At 37.4% G+C, this 23,838-nt stretch overlaps 1 protein-coding gene across 1 annotated transcript; it reads right to left on the minus strand.

Annotated features, from left to right (window-relative positions):
• Positions 1-952: 952 nt before the first annotated feature.
• Positions 953-21,444, minus strand: CMAS (cytidine monophosphate N-acetylneuraminic acid synthetase). Its single transcript, XM_027595017.2, has 8 exons — positions 21,083-21,444; positions 14,015-14,157; positions 13,716-13,871; positions 8,277-8,410; positions 5,945-6,039; positions 5,410-5,581; positions 4,454-4,607; positions 953-1,551 (listed from the first exon to the last, which is right to left on the minus strand). Exons 1-8 carry the CDS (start codon positions 21,340-21,342, stop codon positions 1,361-1,363), a joined length of 1,305 nt encoding a protein of 434 aa, XP_027450818.1. The 5' UTR covers positions 21,343-21,444; the 3' UTR covers positions 953-1,360.
• Positions 21,445-23,838: the final 2,394 nt, after the last annotated feature.

The following is a 23,838-nucleotide window of genomic DNA, read 5'->3' on the forward strand; positions in this document are numbered from 1 at the left end:
GGAGTGCAAATTAAAAGCTAAAAGCTTATCCAAAGTATCAAGCTCAAGATTTGGTATCTGACAAGAGATGAAAAGGTGAAGTTGAGAAGGTTGTGATGTCTCAAAGGTCAGATCAAGACATTTGAGAGGTGAAGTCCAAGAACCTGGCTTATAACGTGAAGAATTTGAGATGCAGTCAGAACTTACAACAGAGACTAGATTCTGGAGTCATTGCATGGAGGCTACAGCTTAAACTTTGAATATAAATGTGGTTCTGGGAAGGACAAGAACTGGGGTTAGAACCTTTGGGAATGGGTACACTTAAGGAATGGGAAAAAATAAAATCAGCAGTGGAAAAGCCAGAAAGGTGGGAGAAAAACCAGAATGAGATACAAAGGAAATTAAGGTAGAAGAGGTTCCTTTTTTCTTCCAGCAATGCCTGGCCTATAAGGTCAGATTCTGCACTGGACAGATGCACCAGTCCTGACAGAGGAAAAGAGCTTCCTGTATTTCTGGGCCTGAATGACTTGCTTCTTGCCAGAATTGAATTCTTTTTACAGTGGAAATAGATGTAAATGTTTCATAGGAAGTGGTTAGTGTTTATTAGGTAAAAGTCCACATTTATGAGATAACACTCCATTCTTGGAATTCACCCAGATAGGAGAGTGCTTTGTGGTGGCTATAAAATTGTAGCGGTAGCCAAATTTTGTATATAAAATTACCATGACCTCAGAGGTAACTGCAAATGATTTACTGCAAACCAATGTACAATCTTTGCAATATATAAATTTCTTTGGAGATCTGTATTTGGATGGAGTGGCCACTATATGTACACATACCTAAAGTACAAGCAGATGCTTTATGCCAGGTACTTAGTAGCTTGTTTCTTGTGCTGACTATATGGTCAGCATTTAAAGGAAATCAGGAATCTTTGGTAAATCCTTGCTATAGCAACAAGACAGTTTTCATCAAGTTTGTGAAATGTAATTTTATTAATTAATAGAAGGGCATGTCTTACCAGACACAATGTCCCCGAATAAATAAAATCTCAGCATCATTAAAAGCACACAAACACACAGTTTAACAGGGTACAATACAAAGTCAATTTCGATGATGTTCTTACTTGCATTTACTAAAAATCTGAGAAAGACTGTATTAATCTCTAAATAATTATCTTGCATAAAGAGAAAAGTAGAGCACAATTATTTCGTAGAAGGTTTTGGGAGTGATAATTTGAGAAAACTTTGCTTTAAAATATATTAAGATACATCACAGGTCAAATCACACTCTCTGTAACATTACAACATGGAATTGTACTTAATCAAAAATAAAGGTGGCTGAAGAAGGCTGTATACTTTCTTTCCTAACATTACACTAATTTCTATTTTTGGCATGAGTTAATAACCTTTTCCATTAGTAGGAAAATGTGCTCTGCAAACTCTCGGAGGGCACCACGGCCACCATTACATTTGCAAATATATCCAACAGCCTTCTGGGCGGTGGAACAGGCATCAGCAGGCACGCCACTTAGGCCCACTTTCTTCAAGCACTCCTCGTCAGACACTTCATTTCCTAGCAAGTAAAAGAAACACGGGGTAAGTATTTGAGGACACAAAACATACGCAGTTCTAATAATGCAAACAGCAACCAGTAAGTAATTCTGGTAGCTTCAGCAAGACCTCAAGCACTGCATGTAAGAATACCAAAGATTAGGTGGAACAAGTATGTTAAAGTATTTACTAGTATATTTGAGGTCTAGGGTTTTCCTTAAGCAATTCAAAATTAACACTTATCAGTTAAAGGAGGAGAAAGGATTATAATTTCTGATTGCCATGCATATTAGATTTATGAGAAATTCTATCTATAAATCATGAATTATCTAAAATTTTTATTAAAAAAACATCCCAAGCACATGCAAGAACCCCAAGTTCATGTGTAATAATTGTAAATGTTTTGGATCATTTATCAGTGTTTTTCTCTTTGCTCCACCCGTTAGCTTTTTAGAGGGAGGGCTAGGAAAGAATTCCTAGACATCATGTTTTACCCCAAGACTCTTCAGCATCTACCTCTAACACATAACTATCTCTAATAGATCAATCTACTTTTTTAAAAAGTGAGACAGTATCATCAAACTAACAAAACCCACAATTCCTTAATATCATCTTGGGGCTCCTGGGTGGCTCGGTGGGTTAAGCATCTGCCTTGGGCTCAGGTCATGATCCCAGGGTCCTGGGATCGAGCCCCATGTCGGGCTCCCTACTCAGCTGGGAGTTTGCTTCTCCCTCTCCTGCTTGTGCTCTCTCTCTCACTCACTCTCTTTCAAATAAATAAATAAAAAATCTTAAAAGAAATATCACCTAGTAACTTAGTATGTGCTCAAATATCCCATTGTCTCAAATTTTCTCTTTTACAAATTGATCTGTTTGCTTCAGAAGCCAAAGTCCACATACTGCATTCTGTTGATCTATATTTTAAGTACTTTTAATCTGTAACAGTTCTCTTTGATTTGTACATCATTTATTTGTTGAAGAATTACCATCACACTGACAAAACTACACCCTTTCTCCACCTGCCCTGCTCTCTTCCTTTCTGTTTTGTGTTGATAGGATGAATTTCAGAAGCACCCAGTACCTCAGATTCTCCATTCTGAGTATAATTATTATTATACCATAGACCAACTACTACTAATAAAATGCTCATTAAAAAAAGAATTTGTTTTAAATCTGTTCCACATTTATCCAGTGAAAATTTTTAAATGATTAAATGTATTGAAATCTGATTTTTTTCACTGAAAGATGATGAAAATTCAAGTATTTAATTTGCATAATCTACCCCTGAAACTAAGCTGTATTTCGTAAAATTTACCTATATAAGTGTTGATATTTTTAAGGAATACATTTTCTTTTTCTTTTTAAGATTTTATTTATTTATTTGACAGAGAGAGTGAGAGAACACAAGCAGGGGGAGTGGGAGAGGGAAAAGCAGGCTCCCCGCTGAGCAGGCAGCACAATACGGTGCGGGGCTCGATCCCAGGACCCTGGGATCATGACCTGAGCTGAAGGCAGACGCTTAACCATCTGAGCCACCCGAGCGCCCCAGGAAAACATCTTCATACATTTATGTGACCCATGCTAAATAGTGCTCTGATTTTAAATTAAAATTTGAAGCTATTCTCTATTTTCTTGTTTTCTAGCCTCTGCTTTTATAGTTTTTTTTTAATGTTATATAAGTAATGCATATTCTTGGTAGAAACATTTTTTTTAAAGTCAAGGCAAAAACCAAATTAATATCATCTTAATTACCACTATTTATGGATAATCACTGTATTCTGGCATATGCAATTACATAATTTTACCGATATAAGTGATACACACTATTATTACCACCTGCAGGCACTCTATCAGGTATTCTATATTATTTTCAATTTTCTTTCCAATAGCCTTATAAAGTTTGACTTGTGTTTATACTATAAATAGGAAAACCAAGGCTTGGAGAAGCTCACTGAGGGTCGCACAGATACTTAGTATACCTGGAATTTGTTATACATTCCACTAAAATTGTTTTCTCCTTACAAAAACTGTGTCACTTTCTATCAAGGGCTCTGTAGTATTCTTCACTGAATCTTTGCATGCGGTTCAAAGGCTAGTCCTGAAGTCTTCAGATGACCTGCTCCCAAAGCATTTCTGTGCTGTTTCTTTTGAGGCCCATATTACCCTTGTAACTACTTATTTCATGCATGGCTTAGGTTATATGTATTTTAATAACTTGTCATCTTTAATATCTAAAATGTAGACATCAGACTGCAAGCTCTGGCAGCAGTAAGTCCCAGCAACCAACCCCAAGCCTGCACATAGCATATCTGCTAAATGCCAACGTGACAACCTTGTGACACCTGACCCTGTCAATACAGATTACAGCACTGGCTTTCATGGTTGCAGAGCATTCCATTTTGTGGATATTCTATGTTTGCAGGATATTTAAGTGGGCTCTTTTTTTTTTTCCTCCATTACTGGCACATTTGTCCAATTTCCTTCCTGGAATTGGGACTTAAGAGTTAATACTAGGGACATTTTAAGAAAGCAAACATCATCCAGAGTGTACTTCCTATATGTGGGGAATCTGCTAAGTGCTTTACCTAGATTATCTCATTGCTTCCCCCAACAGACCTATGACACAGGTACTCTTGACATTTCCAGTTTACAGGGGAGGAAATGAAGGCTTACCTTACCAACACTGACCAGTCAGGTGTGGTCTGACTCAACAGCATGTGTCAGGAATCATTCTACTAGGATACAACTGATACGTACAATCAAACTAACCTCCAGAAATTTAGTACCTTCCTCAGTAGTGTAGAGAGTTCCTATTTCTCTACAATTATGCCAATCTTGGGAATTTTCTTTTTCATTTCTCTATTTCTTAAAAAAAAAAAAAAATCGTGGTCCACTTTATGATGGCTGAATAATAAAATACCAACCAAGATACGCCACTTCTTTCCAGCACAGGCCCATTTCTTTTCTCCACTCATCCAGAACGGCTAGCTTGTCTGGGACATTGACTTCCATTTTGCAATCCAGTTTTAAGGAAGAGAGTGTCTGCTTTGAACAGGCTCTTTCTGAAATTAACCTCACCTTAAAAAATAAAAAAAGAAAAGAAAGAAAGGGCAAAATGAGAAAATAAAGAAAACAAGTATTTCCTAATAAAAATAAAATAACACCTGGTAAATAATGAGAGTCACAAATGAGTGGCCTTCTGAAGGACCAATTAAGTAAAACCAACTGATATTTTAAAATGATGAATCTTTACAACATTTTCTAATAGTCCAATAAAGATAAAAGACACTGTTTTCTACAGTGGGAAGGATCCTATCTGCAGGTTAAAAAATATACATTGTCTGATACTAACCTAAGATTCTCCTATAATTCGATTTATCCAGAGGAAAGTCTACAACCTGTCTCTTGTGCTGCTTAAGAACACATACTTAAGATTTCTAGGGAATTATAAGAAATTATCTCAGCTTTCATATTTGAAAATATATTAAATATTAAGTTACTCTGAATTAAAATTTTCAATAAGAATAAGCTACATCTTAGAAATCCACAAGATACTTGTTTTTTTTTTTCTAAATGCTGATACCTATTTTTTTGAGATTTTTCTTGTTGAACGATCCTATGGGAATTGCTAGATAGTTCCTATTTAAAAATAATATGTTTATACTTACTGAATAACCAAGAAATATTATTTGCTGATTGACAAATTCCTAATTTTATTCATCTAAGAGTATAAGTATGACAATTTTCTAGGCATGTGAAGGCTAAATTTCAGGTATTTTAATAGAGAATACTAAAAATTTAAATCTCTTATTTCCCTCACATGTTCTTTGACCCTGAATCATCATCTTAAAAAACATCACTATATTCAGGGGGCACATACCTCAATACCACTTTTCTTTAATAAACTTATCCCAATAGCATCTTTTACATCATAAGATATTATTTCTTTTTGGTCTCCTGATATATAAATGTGGCCATTGGTGAGACATCCATCAATATTGCAAACCAAAAGTTTTATCTCCTTAAGCTTCTCTTTGCCAAAATAGCCATATCTAAAAGAAACCAAAATAGACCTCTGAGTACAAGTGCAATACTAATCACTCCCTCTCAAATGGCTAACACCAGTAAGCTTAATAACCATTCCCACTCAATTATTCAAACATTACCCTTAGCATTTACATCACATATACACTTCAGCTTCCAGCGCAAGACCTTTGAGTAGAGTGGTCTAACCAGGCTATGTGTTTCTCAAGTTATTGAATAAGCCATCTATAGGCATATTTTATGTGTATGTCTTCCTCACATGAACGGACTAATTGCAAAGATCCTAAAATGTTTGGAATATCAAAAATTAGTGTCTAGAAAATGCCACATGTCAGGGTCCAGTGCAAAGGCTGTGCAAGTCTTGTTTTTACCTTAATACTCTTTGTTCTGCAATAGGCCAATCAATATCCACATCTATATCCACACTGTGCTCAGCTCGCATTTCGTAGTAGGCCATTTTTCCACCCTAAAGATGGTATAAATGCCATGAGTACTGTTTTTAACATTAATTCACAATACCAAAATGTTTATTATAATACAGAACAATGAATTCATTTCTACAATCCTGAGAAAAATAAATAACCCGGGAAAATGAGTGACATTCAACAAATAATTTTTTGAGGGAAAAGCTTTTTGTTTCCTATATATTCAAACCATACACCATAATATTTTTCAAATTCTATCTACATAGTACAAGCTTCCCATTTTTCTTCACATAGATTTCTATTTGAAGACTGAAAAAAGCAGAAATACACATCTTCCAATATTTTGACACGGAATTTTCTAGAAATCCCCTAACTGTATCCCCTTCTTCTGATAGTCTCTCCCCTCATCATCCAAAGCAGTATAAAGGTTTTCAGAACTTATGTTCCAATTTGCAACTAAGTGGCAAGATAGGGGAGGAAAAATAACTGTAGTATCTATTGTACAGAATTGTCGGGGTGCCTGGTTGGCTTAGTCGTTAAGTGTCTGCCTTCGGCTCAGGTCATGATCCCAGGGTCCTGGGATCGAGCCCCACATCAGGCTCCCTGCTCTGCAGGAAGCCTGCTTCTCCCTCTCCCACTCCCCCTGCTTGTGTTCCCTCTCTTGCTGTGTCTCTCTCTGTCAAATAAATAAAATCTTAAAAAAAAAAAAGAACTGTCTTAGATCCCTGAACTACAGGTGGGAGTGGACAATAATTGTCTGGATCACATGTGAGCAAAGGGAGGGATAAGTTCCTGATCTTGGGGTCTGGGGGCAAAGGGGGAGCACCTTTCCTATGACTGTGATAATTTGAACGTCAAAATCAATTACAGGAAAATTTCATTTTTTAGAATTGTCAGTCTCTTCATAAATCTTATGATGAGATACTTCATTGTTCTCCACACTTTAGGAAAGCGTCAAATAACAGTCCCTTTAGCAAAGAGTTTGCAAAGGGCGCTATCTGTGTGTCAAACCTAATTTTCCTGAACACTCAAACTTAACTAAACTGTCTACAGTTTGCCTATATACTGCCAGAAGACTGTTAAAAATCCTTTTACCTCAGAGCATGAGTCACATTAGAAATTTTACTACAGCGAGTAGAGGGCTTTTTTTAAATGTTGATTTTGAGTAACAATAAGGATCTGAATCCAAATCCCAACAGTACCACTTACTACCCTGAGCCAATTACTTCCTTTTTTCAAAGCAGCCATTCCCTCCTCTATAAAACTGGGCCAGTTTTTTTTTAAAGCTTTATTGAGATATACTTCACATATTATAAAATTTACCCATTTAAAGTGTGCAATTCAGTGGCTTTTAGTATATTCACAGAGTTTTGTGACCATTACCACAATCTAATTTTAGAAAATTTTCACCAAAATAAACTCCATACCCAGTAGCAATCACTCCCCTCCCCTTGTCCCTAGGCAACCACTAATCCACTTCCTGTCTCTACAGATCTCCCTAGTCTGAAGATTTCATTAAAATGGAACATGACATAAATGGTCCTTTGTGACTGACCCTTTCACTTAGCACGGTGTTTTCAAGGTTCATTATGTATCACTACCAGGAATGTCTACTTTATTCCACTGCTATGCAGATTACATGATATAACCTATGTAAAAGTGTTTTGTACAGTCCTTGGTACATAGTAAGGGCTGAATAAATAACTGCTATTAAGTAAAAGGAACAAATAGTATATGATGTAACCACGTAGGCTCTAAAGATGTGAGAGACATCCAACCCCCTTATTTTAAAATGAGACCAATGAGATTCAGAACAGATAAAATGTATATTCAAAGCCACATAGTTAGAGATAGAGAACTATCACCTGGCTTTCCTGACACCCAGCTTGGTGATCTTCCACATCTACGACGTTTTTTTGTCTCTTTTTAAAAGCAATTGATTTTTATTCAACTGTACAACCACAACCTGACAGTAACAAACCATAGATTAAAAATAGAATTTTGAATGGAATAAAATGAATCAGGACATGTATACAACATTCAATATCTGATTCATTTCTTAGTTGTAGCAGAATTCCTTGCTTATTCACTGAACGGATTCCAAAGATTAGTTTACTGTAAGCCTGCAGGATAAGTGCCTCAGATGATAAATCTTATCAGTTATTGCCTGTCTTCTAGAAACTGATACTTTCCTTTATGAACTGTGCCATGTCTTCCTTAGAACTGAGCTATACATATAAAAAGGTTTAAGAGATTTTTGCAAAATGAAGGCACAAACCTGTAAATAACCCATCTCTATCAAATGTCTTTTAGCAAAATAAAATGAGCCATTTTCATATAATTCTCCATCCCAGTCTTGTCGACGAGGTCGTTTAGCTGGATTCAAATTCAGAGGCTCAGTCACTTCACGAACTAAAAGCAAAAAGCTATAGTAAGTCTATGTTGCTTTGAATACTGAGTATTCATTTAGTAATTTTCAAAAATAAATAAACTGAAACTGTAAAATATTTTTCTATCTCAATAAATAAATGGATTTTTAAAGGAACAAAATCTCTAATGATGCTGATTTATCTTTGTTAATATTTATTAATTGTTTAATATTATCTAATCATAGAAAAATAAAGTATTTTACAGAGGAATTCTGAATAACTGAAGTTTTAAGGCATTTTTAAAAATACAAGGTTCTGGAAGGACATCAAGGCAACCTTAAGGCAGCTTCAAAAGGACTGAACTTGTCATAAAATATCCTTATTTGAATATTTTAATATATTTCTCATTATTTGCTTCTATAGAAATACAATGTATGTGTTTATACAATGTGGTTGAGAAATTACTTTCATAGAATTATTACAGAAAACTGAAGATTTCCTCATTAAATTATTGAGACTTTTATATTGATAAAAATGTTTGTATATTACATATTCCTACCAGTAATTTAAAAATATACTAAGCATAATAATAAATAATATTTACTTATTACTATCCTTGGTAATGAAGGCTCAGCAACATCAACCTTAGTGATTATAACATGATGTAACAGACAAAGCCCTCAGTACTGGTAAATAGGGATCCTCTTGCCTTTTCACTGTTTTTTTCCCAAAACTGTGTTTATGGATGTGTACTGACATGTACGCATGATTCTGTGTGCGTGTGTGTGTGTGTGTGTTTAAAGTTGGTGATGGTTCAGAATCTTTTTGATTCTACTTTTGGCTGTCACTTATGTGAGTAATGGCTTCTAGAAATAACTTCTATTTACTTCCCTAACTAAACCATCCTCTTTTCAGTCCTAGTCCATCAGTGTTTGATATAATCTAGGAAAAATACTCAGGAAATATGCATTGAATAGCTACATATGGTACAGTTTTACAGGCACGGGATACACAGCAGTGAATACGACTCTCTACTTTCGTGTAGTGTGCGATCTAGTGGTGGAGACAGGCAATAAACAAACTCATTCAAGTGGTACTTTGAAGAAAAGGAATGAGAAGGGCAAGTCTTTCCTAAGTGAACAAGGATCAGTGGCTACCTCTCTCTGGGGATATTTGCTGCATCTGAGGAAGAAGGGAAAGAAGGATCAAACCTGGCATAAGCAGAGGGACTCTGCTGGGGTAAAGAGAAACCAGAAGAGTTTGTCATGGCCCTGTGGACTAGAATCACAGATTGGCTTCTATAAGAGCCCAAACACAGAGCTAGTTCTTGCCACCCAATTATTCCCCTGCAGGACGTTTGCTGAGTGTGCTCTGGCATAAGAAGCTAGGGATGGGCTGGAAGGCAGGGAGAGATCATTATAGTTTTGTGGTGCTTAAGTCCCAAAGTCCTGTTAGCCTGGGGTTATCAGCAATACATACAAGATCCATCTCCTGGCAAGACACCTGCACTAAGAGGTAAAGTGAAACTAAAGCTCAAACCCAGCACAACTCCTAACTGGATCAAAGTGACTGGCTCCATATCCTATCTGTCTGAGAGAAGAAGGAGTATGACTTCCCTGGAGGAAAATAATATATACAGACCCTTGAACAACGCAGGGGCTGGGGTGCCAAACCCCCACATGGTCAAAAATCTACATATAACTTTTGATTCCCCCAAAGCTTAACTCAAAGAGCTTACTGTTGACCAGAAGCCTTACCAATGACATAGTCAATTAACACATATTTTGTATATTACATGTATTGTGTTGTTGCAATAAAATAAGCTAGAGAAAAGAAAGTGCTATTAAGAAAATCATAAGGATGAGAAAATACATTTACAGTACTGTGCTGTATTTATTGAAAAACACTGTGTATGAGTGGACCCGTGCAGCTCAAATCCATGTTGTTCAAGGGTCAACTGTACTCCAATCTCTATGTCAGGAATGTGACAAAATACGAGTCATGAAGAAGTAGAAATACATTACCCATAACTAGAGAAAAACGGTTGTAGAAACAGAACTATAAATGACCCAGATGTCAGAACCTGCAATCGAGGATTTTCAGAGAACTATCATAAATATGTTAAAGATATTATAGGAAAAGATTTAAAAAGATGGAGAATTTCAACAGAGAACAGAATCTCTAAAAAATAGCTACAATATACATTCCAGAATGGAAAACACATATATCTGAAATAATTCACTGGACAGGATTTATAGTGCACTGAACAAGTCAGAAGAAATGATCAATGAACTCAAATATGTCAACAGAAATTACTCAACATGAAGCACAGAAAGAAAAATCAACAAACAATACAGAACAGACTATGAGAGACATGTGGACCCCATAAAATTGTTTAAGATACACTTAAATCTGAGGCCTAGAAAGAGAGGAGAGAAAAAATGTGAGAGGAGAAATATTTGGAGATAATGGCACAGATTTTTTGCAAACTAATAACAGATATCAACCTAGAGATATGACAAGTTCAGAGAATTCTTTTTTTTTTTTTTAAAGATTTTATTTATTTGACAAAGAGAGCACAAGCAGAAGGAGAGAGAGGGAGAAGCAGGCTCCCTGCTGAGCAAGAAGCCTGATGTGGGACTCAATCCCAGGATCCTGGGATATGACCCGGGCCGAAGGCAGCCGCTTAACCGATTGAGCCACCCAGGCGTCCCCAAGTTCAGAGAATTTTAAATAGGATAAACACAAAAAAAGCCCCCACAGCAATACAAATTGGAGTCAACTATGAAAAATTAAGATAAAGGGAAAAATCTTAAAAGCAGCCTGAGGGAAAAAAGGCATTATATTTAGAGAAACAATGATCAGAATAGTAAGCTGATTTCTTTTAAGAAACAAAGGATGGCAGAAAATTATGAAATGACACGTTAATGATGCATCTTCAAAAGAGTAACATCTTAAAGATGCAATCTTAAAAAGCCGAAAGAAAGAAAAGGCAAACCAAAATTTTATATTCAATGAAAATGCCCTTTAAAAATAAGGGTGAGGGGCACCTGGGTGGCTAAGGCGTTAAGTGTCTGCCTTCAGCTCAGGTCATGATCCCAGGGTCCTGGGATCGAGCCCCGCATCAGGCTCCCTGCTAGGCGGGAAGCCTGCTTCTCCCTCTCCCACTCCCCCTGCTTGTGTTCCCTCTCTGGCTGTGTCTCTCTCTGTCAAATAAATAAAGAAAATCTTAAAAAAAAAATAAGGGTGAATTATAGACATTTTTAGACAAAAGCTGAGAGGAGCTGTTACTAACAGATGTACGCCGTAAGACAGAAGCACATGTAAGTGGTAAGAAATGAAGACTAATAGAAAAAGGTAAACATGCAGGTGAAGATAAATGACTATTTTAAAATAACTTAAAGTACCATTAACTGTTTAAAATAAATAGAACAACAATGTATCTTGGGTCATAATATAGACAGAAATAGATTACGTGACAATTACAGTACAAAAGGCAGGGGCTAAATAGAAATTTACTATTGTTAGCTTCTTAATTATTTGTGAAAATACAAATTCAGGTAGACTATAACAAACTAAGCGTGCAAAGTGTAATCTCTAGAGCAGTGCTGTCGAATAGAAATATAATGGGAGCCGCATCTATCATTTTAAATTTTCTAATGGCTACAGTTTTAAAAAAGCAAAAAGAAGTGAAATTAATTGTAATAATATTTTATTTATCCCTATGTATCTAAAATTTTTTAACATGTAATAAATGTAAGAATTATTAATGAGATATTGCATATACTTCTTTCATACTAATCTTAGAAATCCAATATGTATTTTACACTTAATGCATATCTCAATTTGGATTAACTACATTTCGAGCTAACAGTGCTAGAGGCTACTATATTAGATAGTAAGGTTCTAGCGTGGTGACAAAAAAATACAAAAAGTTATACAATATAAAATGGAATAATTTTTCAAGTACTGATTAATCCAGTAGCACTTTTAGTGATTTTATAAACAGGGACATAAGAATAGACTCACAAAAAAATACCACTCTGGGTTAGAGCCATTGTTCATCAATAGCATTTTGTTTCATAGTGGTTTTGAGAAAATATATGACAAGACAAAGCTCTTGTCTCTAATGTTCACTTCTCGATATTAAAAGATATTTATTCAAACATTTCTAATTTTCTTAAAATTCCTTATGGATCTAATTTTTATGGCTTTGTCATCTATTTAACATACATATTTTTTGGGCTTCTTGAACTTTAATCATATAGTCAATATTCAGTTTAACACTGGGCTTCCTTGATTTGCTTCAAAAATTTGTTTCTTAAGCTTTAATAGAGCCTTCCTAGAAACTATTTCCTCAGAAATCAGAATTTCTGAGACTTGGTAATTAAGTTCAAAGTTAAAATATATAGCTTAACACAGAACCTGGCACAGAGAAGACAATAAATATTTACTGAATGAAATCAATATGTAAATGTATTTACTGATATATTTCATTGGTTTGTGTAACATTCATATTTTGAGATTGAAGAATCTTATTTTCAGCCCTTCTTTATCCTCTTACTTGCTCTTTTTTGTGCTGTCTCTAGTGTCATTGCATCTTCCTTACTGTCTCCTTTAAGTCACACATTCGTTAGAGACAACTAAGCCAGCTGCCCCGTTATTCAACAAATGTCAGAGCACCTAACAGAAATCAAACTGCCTTTCCTTACATATGTTACATTTACCTATTTGTTGGTCATCCTATTCTTTTTTTTAAATTTTATTTTATTATGTTATGTTAGTCACCATACATTACATTATTAGTTTTTGATGTAGTGTTCCATGATTCATTGTTTGTGTATAACACCCAGTGCTCCATTCAACATGGGTCATCTATTCTTTATTCAGTATTTTACTAGTTTAGCTAGCTAGAAATCAGGCTCCTGCTAAATACCGTGGAAGTCTTCCTACATCAGGGTTACATATTTTGGGAAGCAATTCCACAATTCATTCTTGAGGTCCTCCAGAACTTTTTGGTAGACTTCTATCCCCACAATCCTAATATGATTTATATGGAGTTTACCAAGCAAGTCTGGAACAAACACAGAAATATTTCACATCTAGAAAAATGACATGCCTGCCTCAGAAGGCAAACAGAGTGTTAAAATGTCCATCTGTAAAAAATAAAGCAGGGAATTTGGTCTGTCCTGTCTAAATAATCACAAGACTTAGAACTGATTATAAATGTCATTACCTACTACAGTTAATAATCACATGTTGCTCCCTTCATTCTTAAAGAATATTTACATATGAAAAAGCTGAGTCTCCATAAAAGCTAAAATCAAGACTGATATATAACAGAATACCTCCTTTCTGAATTTCACTCCATCGAAACTGATGGCGTCGCACAACAGAGAAAACAGAATCATATCCTTCCTCTCGAATCATTTCTGCAACTTTTTGAAGGTCAGTAGGATGTAAACACGGAGAAGTTGCTTGAATATTTCCTACAATGTCAACCTCTTAAAAAAACAAAACAAATGAAAAGGACATCAAAGTTCTTTGCAAGGGATACAAAGATCTTAAATTCAAATGTGAAAACAAGTCTTATGAAATAATAAGCTGGAAATTACATAAAATTTTGAATAAACTATCAAATGCATACCATTGTGATAATTAAGAAATTCTATGATGGCATCTAGTGAGGTAGAGCTGTCTTTTGAAACTTCAGAACTTCTTCGATGAACTTGGGCACCAAATTGTTTGGCCACATTCTCAATTTCATCATGGTCTGTTGAAACCCATACACTGTATAGATATTAAGAAATAAATATAACAAGCCAAATCATTAAAAGAAACCACTAAAGAAAAAAAGGAGCTCTGCAACCCCAAAATACAACTTATATGATGTTAGGATAGTTTTTATACCATCAAAAAAAATTACAGATCTAATATAATATAAAATTTAAAGAATTATATTTGTATATAAACTATATTGTGTCTGAATAAAAATACAGTACCAGATATAGTATTTGTTTACATATAAAAATACTTGTATATGTATTGTCTTATGTCTTATTTATATAACATTATTTATGTAGCCCTAGATATAGTTTTATAAAATTAGAAAAAATGACACTTGGTATTTTTAAGGCTACTGGTATATTAAGTAAAACAGTAGTGCTAGAAGTTCAAATCTAAAGGATCTAAAGAAGATCCTGCTTCTTATTCCCCATTCAAATCCAAATTACTGTGTGAAGAATTTTAATATACTTGCTAAGGAAAAAAATGGATTTGTATTAGACCATGAAGCTGAAAGAATTTCAAGCTTGGAAGCGACGAAATGCCTAGATCTGGGCTCAAAATAATCAGATAATCCAACTCTCTTGTTTTGCCAACAATGGGTATACTATAAATATATGAACACAAAATTGATGGAGGTATAGCCATTGACAACAATTACAGACACAGAGAACAGAACATGACTTGATGGACTCTGGGAAGTTTAACTTGACTGCACCTTTCATCACATCTTACATGGTTCACCATTTAGACTTTCTAAGATGATGACTATGAGTAAAATGCTACTTTGGGGAAGTGTACTAGTTTCTATTGAAGTTCAGTTTCCTGGATCTTTACAAATTCCCTTTGCTAGAAACAAAAGATGTGACTATTCCTCTAGCCACAATGTTTTATTAGTGATATTACACAAAGACAGTTTAATGACTTACACTCTTTGGCATATGCATTTATTTTTTATCATCTTCATTCAACATCTACTGGGGGTAAGAGGAACTGCATGTTTCAGATGTCTACGCTCAGGTGCCAAGAGTAAAAGAAAGTGAGAAACTAAAGAAACATTTTTTTTTTTGAGACAGAAGTTTACTAAATACCAAAAAAATTTCTAACATCTCCAGATTTTACTTATTAATTTCCGTTCTTCCCTTTAATATTTGCAGGAGGATTTAAATCTAAAGATAAAGTCAATAATCCCACTAATTTTTTTTTTTTTTTTAAAGCCTAGTAAACAAGATGAGCCATTGGCTAGGGATCAGATTCTCACATTTACTGTCACTCTGGGCAAGGCAGAACACAGAAGCCCCTATTTTCCCATCTTGAAATCTGAACTATTTGGGGCAGATTTTCTACTGGAGAAATGTCATAGTCAAAGGTACATAACAAAGTGAAGTACCAATGAAAACCTAGTTTTAAAAATGAGAAGGTGAAGGCAGGATGGTAAGATGGTAAATACAGTAAAAAGTGAACTGTAAAAGCAAAAGAAATGGTCTTTTGACATCTAATTTATGTCACTGATTGAAATAAATTACTGACGTCGTTTCCTTTATTATCCTGATTTTCTGTAATGAAAATTCAATACCACAGGATTTGGTGATATATTTGAAATGCTTAAAAGGTAAATAAAAAATAAGAGCTTTTGGAAGAGGTTTGCTTTTCTTCTTTCCTCCCTTTTATCATTCATTCATTCCTTCATTCATGAAATGTTTACTGAGTGCCTATTATGTTTCAGGTCCTACTTTGGACACTGGAGATATGCAGTCCATTTTCTTGAGAAACTTTCAGTTCTTAGCCTATTGGTAGAGACAGAGGTCAACATAGTACTATAATACTCTAAACCATCCAGGAAAGAGAGGTAAGGAAGCAATGACTAACTTCTCTACAATGCTTTATTTTTACAAAGTATTTTTATAGTGCCTGCTACATAACATGCTCAATCTATATGTGTTAATAAATGAAACATTAAATGGTTAACAGCATGGGATCTGAAGGAATGGGTTCAAATCCTAGCTCCATCACATGTTAGCATATATGACCTTAGGTAAGATCCATCATCTCCCTAGGCCTCAATTTTTAGTAAAGTGCATGTGATTTAAAAAAAAAAAATACAGGTGATAATAATAGTAATTACCTCATACCATTGTTATAAGGACTAAATACAAACCACAACACACAATAAACATTTAATACATGTTAGCGATTCAAAATAATAAAATAGGAATGGTAATAAAGGAACACATACATGGTCTCATTTAATCCTCAAAGACTCAGTTGGAAGGAAAACTGCTGCTTTCAGAACTTCAAAGGTCCAAATGTCTAATTTATATGTATAAAAATAGCATCCCATATGTAGACTTAAAATACAATGAACATCATTTATTAAAGGGGCTATGTAAGCAGATGGTTTTCCTTTGGCTTAGAGGAATCAGAAGAGGGAGGGCAAAAAGAATGAGCAAGTGAATAAACAGGCCTAATAAAATGTAAAATCAAGTACAGAGTAAATGTCAAAGCCTAATGCTAATGGCTTTAGCCTCAAATGAAGTCATATTCCATCTAACAGGATGAACAGGAATATCAACCCTGATGCCTGTGAATATTATTTCAAAGCGAAGTGTCATTTTAAGGATAACACAGCATAGGCTTATCAAATGAAACTGAAGTTCATGTTTTTTTTTTTTCCACAAGTGTGTTAGGCAACATTTACAAAATCAATTTGTTCTGAGGTTTACTAACAGCACTGAACCACTGTTGCAATCAAGCTCTTACAAACTCACCTCTAACAATAACTTTTTACTAAATGAAAAAAATTGTCTTAGCATTTTTCTCAACTGCTAACTATCCAAAGTAGTATGCAAAGTTAGCGACCTTGCAAGTATTGCTAGCTTTGACTCTGAGCAGGCCAGAAAAATCTGTTTCAACGAATAAATCATGGTTTTGAACAAAATAATCTCCAAAGCATCTTCCAGCCCTGAAAAACACAATCGGGCAGCGCAATTTTCTTCACTTCCTTCGTAGGGTAAATATTTATCAAAGAAAGAAAGTAGGAAGGTGAGGGGCAGCAAGGTTGCTCCAAACGTGGATTGTAGCTTCAGAATAAATCAATTAAATCCAAATCAACACATTTTAATTCAGGTTCCAATACGTTAAGCATACCAAGATAAGTAAGAGTACCCGCTCACAAGAACCTCTTCAACCCAGTAGAGCAAGGGTCATCCCAGGCTAAATCTGGCTCACAGCCTGCCTGTTTTTATAAACAAACTTTTAATGGAATACAGCCATGCTCATTCACTTATGTATTGTTATGGCTACTTTCACAACATACAACAGGGCTAAGCAACAGAGACCATTTGGCTTGCAACATCTAAAATATCTAGTATTTGGTGGACCCCTGAAATAGAGAGTAAAGACACAATTCCATTAACTCTTCAAGGTCAAAGCATGTTAGCATTAGGAAGAATTCTGAAGATAATTACAACTTTCCCATTTTACAAGTAAGCAAACTGTGGCCCATGGAAGAGATGAAGATTGTAAAAACCTTCAATATGAGGGGAAAATGTCAAGGATAGATCACATGCTATATGGCACACTCTAAGGGCTGTATATATACTACCTCACTTAATCTCCTCAGCAAGCCTATGAGGTGGATATTTAAGTCCATTCTGCAGATGAGGAAACTGAGGCACAGACGTTAAGTGATTTACCCAAAGTTGCAGTTAACATGTGGTGAAGCTAGAAATTCAGATCCACAGTTTGACTCCAGGGTCTGTGACCTTACCTCGCTGCACAGTGCATGCACTAAAAGAAGGTCTGAACACTGCCGCTCTGTGCAGAAAACAAAGGCACAGTTACTTTTTATGGAGGGGATCAGCAAAAACTTCACTGAGGAAGTGGTGCTAGTCCCTTTTAACTTTTTAGTTGAACTTTCCAGATCCTTAGAAAGGATGCTACATAGCAAACAGCTATGCAAACTAAACAGAGGAACATCACTTCATTACACAATATTCTAAGTTTGAGAAGGCAGAGTCAGACCGATTATGCTCATTTTCCTGGTAAGAAAAATACTGGTTTTATTTCTTCCAATTACTATTATTAGTATAGTAACAGATACCATAGATGGCTTGAAGTATAAAATATCATTCCAATTGTCAAGATGCTTATACTCTAATCTAGATGTAGTAAATAAAACTGGTACAGAAAACGTTCTCAGGAATCATTTGTTCGTTCATGGATTTTGTACAAATGCATTTTAATAAATGGAAGCAGGAAAATCACTGCTTAATATATAACATATATTTTCCAATCATTTCATAGTAAAATCTCCTATGTCTGCAATAAGGCTATTTGTTGGGTTTTGACTCCCAGCATCTACTCCCCTTTGGTAATCATATTCCAATTTTTCTCTCGATGGAACTGTCACATGGTGCTTCAGGGGGCGTTCCATCACCGGCTCCAAGAGCGGAAGAGGCAGCTAAACTGAACCAATACAAGCACTGGGGACCCAAAGGGGCTCTTTTTGGTTACACTTAAACCTGGAAGGAGTAAAATAAGGGCGTAAACCAAGCTGGATACCAAAGCAGAAAGGGCAGCTTTGATTTGTTAACTATGGCAGTATGGAAAAGAATCCAGCAAAAACTGAACTCAAATTCCCCAAAACAAAGACTGGAGACTTCTTAAAAGCTGGAGTATGTTAAGGAAAAGGTATTGAGAGGGTGATAAAGAGGGTTAGTCCATGTGACTAGGCCGTCTGGGTTTGTTAACTGGTGCTTATCCAGAGGAGAAACACACTTCTAACTTTATGATGGGCGGCAAGGTGCAAGTTGAAGCAAGGTGCCCATCGAATTTAGGCCCTTAGTTCTCCCACAGGGACTGGGAAGGAATGAGAGTTATCTACTGGGATGTTTGCATTTCAAAGAGACAGTTTTGGGTGGTAGATTTACATTCCAAAGGATGGAGAAGGGGTTCATAATTATAAGCTTTCAAAAGTAGTTGTTCTGAGAGGGGGTTCAGAGGCAATCTGCCTGTCACCAGGTGGTCCTAAAACAAACAGTAAATTCTCCTGGCAGCACTGACCTTTCTCAGCCATTTTAAGGGGGGCTAGGATCATCCTAGAAGAATGGCCTTTCGCTGCTGGAAACCATACTAGAGTTTGGACAAGTCGTTATGTGCTGAGTTTTGCAGTTCTCAGCACAATCACCTGACACCATAAAGGGAAAGCCTATCTAGAAGAACCAAGAAATGGAGGATTCTGGTGACAGAGGGCACCATTCCCTTACCCTGCTTTATTTTTCTTGAAAATATTTATCACCACCAAATAGAGTATACACTGTTTGTATATTGCCAGTCCCTAGCTCCATGAGACTAGGGACTGACTCTTGCTACTGCTATCAACTCTGGTTAGGAACACAGTACAGTGCCAGTCACATAGTAGATGGTCAATAAATATTTGCTGAATGAATGAATCATTTTAGCCTCTGAATCTCATTGTATCTGAACAAGCCTTACCCTTCTTCGTTAAGCCAGGCTGAAAGGGATTTCCTGACATGCAACCAAACAAAGAGTTGTAAATGAGTTTTGTTCTTAATTTACTGTGAAAGTGAGTTTTGATCTCTACTTCATTTCACAAAAATGGCATATCACTGCTGCCTGGATGCACCTTCTTCCAGTCTTTTTTTTCCCCCCAGTGTGCACTCTTTGTAAAGGTGAAAAAATGTCCAAAAGTTTGTAAGCCCCAAAAGGACAAGAACCATGTCATTTATCTTGATGTTTCCTTGGATGTGTATGGCAGAAATTAGGGCCAGTAAATGTTTACTGAATTGAACCACATTCCCAAGGCTTTCCCTATCTCTCCTTTGCACACTTCCTATTACATTGCTACATTAGTGTTATCTTCTGGGTGCCCACCCCTATTTAACTCGCTCCACCCAGGGCTTCCTTTGGATTAAAACATTAAGAAAATTAGTAAATTCATACTTTTGGAGTGTCTTTCTTTAAACAAGACTAGTTAAATGAAAATCATAAACCCATATATTAGTGTGGGCAATTAATATGCTCCAAAAACAATCATCTCTTTCAGACCAAAACCCAAACATCAAAAAGTTAAATAATTTACTTTCCACAGTAACAAATTCAAGCATAATTAGGGTGAAGTTACTATGTGTAAACTCATTCCCGGCACAAAATTCTCTCTCTCTTCTTTAATGAATGACATCAGCTTGTCACCCCTGCCCAAAATGGCATATGGCAATGTCTCTGAATGATGCACAATTAACCTGTCTTTAGGGCAGACGAGGTTCCAAAGATATAATAAAACCATTTATAAGCATATCATAAAACAGCCTGCTGTACATTTTCTCACTATCTCTTACCTATGTACAAAGGTAGGTAGTTTTCTAGATTGTGCTGACTCACAGGCAGATAGCTTGGAGTATTTTTCAAAGGTCAGAAAGGGATTTCCAAGCCGAGCTTGAAACTAGAAAGCCTTGACACCTCACTTCATTCATGAACCTGATCCCTCCCCTAATCGATCGGCACCAAGTGGTTATCACAGGCTGAGCAACAGGGGAACCCTAATTGGCCTCTGTCTACAAGAGTTCACATATTGCCACAGACGTTTCATAGGGGGTGGCCTCCTTTACTTTATCCTGTGAGGTCAACCCGGGCGGCAGAGACGGCTGAAAAGGGGGAAATCTCCCCTTTTACCGATGGCATTCTCAAGGGCAGGGACAGGAACTGTCCCAGGTCAAGACTATTAGCAGCTACGGAACAAGGAAGAAGCTGGAGCACTTCCTCCCCGCGCTCTCAACCAGGGCCCAGACACCCCGGATCTTGCACACCCCTTCCAAGAGCAATTGCCCTGGGAGCCCCAGCCCTTCCAGCGGCCCGGCTCCCGGTTCCGACCCCCACCCAGGCCGCGCCGCCCACTCTCGCACATGCGCACCTCTGGAAGACCCCCGAGTCCAGGGCCGCACGCAGGACCCAGCCAATAAGCGGGACCCCCGCCAGGTGCTTAATGTTCTTCAGGGGGATGCCCTTGCTGCCGCCCCGGGCCAGAATTAGAGCCGCCAGGTGCGGGGGCTTCTCCACACCTCGGCCCTGGCCTCCGCGGGAGTTGCGCTGCAGCTTCGGCGGCCGGCCCCGGGAGGGCCGCCCCCGCGGGTTGGAGACGGAGGTGGCGGCCCCCTTCTCCACCGAGTCCATCTTCCTCCCACGCCTTCTCCCCAGCTTCTCCACATCCGGGAGCTCTTCTCTCGCCACCTCAGCTCGGCGCCGCCCGATCTCCCCGCCCGACCACTCGCGGGGGTGGCTGTTCCTGGCCCTGGCTCCGCCTCCGCAACGGTCCGCCCCTCAACGAGGCACGCCGGGAATTGTAGTCCGCGGCCGTCTTGCCTGGGTCCAGTAGGCGAAGTAGGCTCAGGGATAACTGGAAAAAAGTGCAGCTTCTGGGGGGAGGGAGTTGATATTATACGGAGATTTCTAAACTAGGCAACATAGATTATAGATTTTTTGGTAAAGAACTTCTCCACTTAAGAAATGCAGTGGATTTCCCACTGCACACTCAAATGCACCCTAACACGAATCAATCTTATATTTAAAATTATAATTGTATCTTTTTCTGCTATGTTCCTGAGATTACCTCATTCAAATATCCTACAGGCACCTTCCATTCAATATTAAAAAAACTCAACTTTCCATATGGGCTCAAACTCCTCCTACATCTACCTTTTCTATCAAGATTACTGAACATCTAGCATCGAAAACTTGGAAGTCAACCTTGACTATTCCCTTACAGTGTAGTAATCACCTATTCTTGTTTGTTTGTTGTTGTTGTTCTTATTTTGGTTTATTTGCTATAAATCTCTTCCTTTTAGAAATTGTTACCGCTATTATCTGGTGGAGCTTTCTGATGCCTCCCCAATCGATCGGCACCAAGTGGTTCCTCCTCTGCATTGCAGAGGTGGGTGTGTGGCCCAAGCTGGTGGGTATAGTATCTCATCTTCCTGAACACAGCTGTGGTCTAGGGACAGGCATGTGACCGAGCAGAGCCCATTGGAATCCTTCCCAGAGACTCTGGGGAAGAAAGGATCTTTCTCTTGCTGAGTTTTTGGGTACTAAGAACACTATAAATCTGACTCCTCAGGGCAGGATGAGGGAGGGGGGATGGGGCTTTGCTGTTCTGAAATGGGCTGGGAGACTGAAAAAAAGCTGTGCCAAGACATGCAGGGAGAAGAGAGAAAGAGTCCTGATGGTATCATTTAAACCTCTTGATCCACCAAGAAGCTCAAAGGCACGTATACACATGCACACACAATCTCTTTTTAATAGATTTTTGGGAAAGTGTCTCTGACCTAACACACATTTTGTCTTTCACCACTTTTACAAGCCTGTATCTAGAAATAGAGAGGCTCCTTGTCTGGTAGAGACTAACACATCCAGAAGGCATGGGACGTGGCATTGCTGTTTCTTTTCAAGGAGGGTTAAAAGGCCTTTATGCTTCTCAGGTTTTGGCCCTTTTGGGGACCCTTCACATCCCTTTGCCTGTGAGGTAGCTGATGGACCAACCCTTGCTTGGACTGGTTCGGGGAGAAGGTGCTGTGCTGACAGATATGGGAAAGGACAGCTGTAAGCAGATATCAGTGCAGGCCTGGAGAAGGGAGATATGCTCCAAGAACCATTCCAGAGCTCTAGGCCAAATGGTCAGTTTGTGCCCCTCCCCCCCGCCACCTCCACTGGCTCTTTGAATAGAACGCTTGCTGTTATTGTGCTTCAGAGACACCAACACTGATTTTTTTTTTTTTTTTGGTAACCACGTGAGGACATCTACTGCTTCTTACACACCAAAACTCTTTTTTCCTCTCTACCTCAGTAACAACCTTAGTTCCCACTAATAATACAGTTGCCACTCTCCGCAGTAATTCCCTAGAGACTCATAAAGCCTATTGGGCCACCAACTCCTCGGTAGATTGACTCCAGTGGCACATGGGTGTCCTTCAAACTGGGGGCAGAACAAACGCCACCAATGTTACTTATCAATAGTGATTTGCGTAAATGCTGTGAGATCGTGGACTGCTCCGGGAGAGGGACTGTTCCTTCTTAGTAATCGCATCTAGAACAATGTGTGGGTCAGAGTATGTGTCCAGTAAATGTCAGTGAGTTGCATTTCATATTACTTTTTCAGTCTCTGCCCACACATACTTTTGTTTATAGTTGCAATCCTATGATAATAAAGCATTTTGTATTCTTTGTATTGTTACAGTACAATTTTGGTTCCACTTGAGAACTGGCTGATTTCAGTCTGGAGAGAGAGAGAGAGAAGAGAGAGAGAGAGAGGATGGTAGTAAAAGTGGAAAATAATTCATCTAGTTCCAAATATGGCACATAGAATTTTGATAAATATTCTTGCAGTAAAATCAGAATATACTTATTTAATGTATTTTTCTTCTGTGTAATCAATGGGCATAAAGTTTCAGTTAAGCAAGATGAATAAACTCTAGGGATCCGCTGTACAACATTGAACCTATGGTCAACAATAATGTATCACACACTTAAAATTTTAAGACAATACACCTCATGTTAAGTGTTCTTATCACAATAACTTTTTTTCTTTTTTAAAGAGAAAGAATGATTGTGCCAGGAAAAAAGAAATGTTAGCTTGTCTTTGGATTAGTTTGGAGGAATAAAAATAAACCACCCTCA

Source organism: Zalophus californianus, chromosome 9, assembly GCF_009762305.2.
Source record: "Zalophus californianus isolate mZalCal1 chromosome 9, mZalCal1.pri.v2, whole genome shotgun sequence".
Classification (NCBI taxonomy): Eukaryota; Metazoa; Chordata; class Mammalia; order Carnivora; family Otariidae; genus Zalophus; species Zalophus californianus.

Excerpts from the sequence above, each read along its gene's own strand:
- CMAS (XM_027595017.2), bottom strand. The coding sequence starts at position 21,342 with ATGGACTCGGTGGAGAAGGGGGCCGCCACCTCCGTCTCCAACCCGCGG. Across the intron at positions 14,158-21,082 it reads GACTCGGGGGTCTTCCAGAG|TGTATGGGTTTCAACAGACC; the intron begins GTGCGCATGTGC and ends ATATCTATACAG. Across the intron at positions 4,608-5,409 it reads TAAAGAAAAGTGGTATTGAG|GTGAGGTTAATTTCAGAAAG; the intron begins GTATGTGCCCCC and ends TTATTTTTTAAG.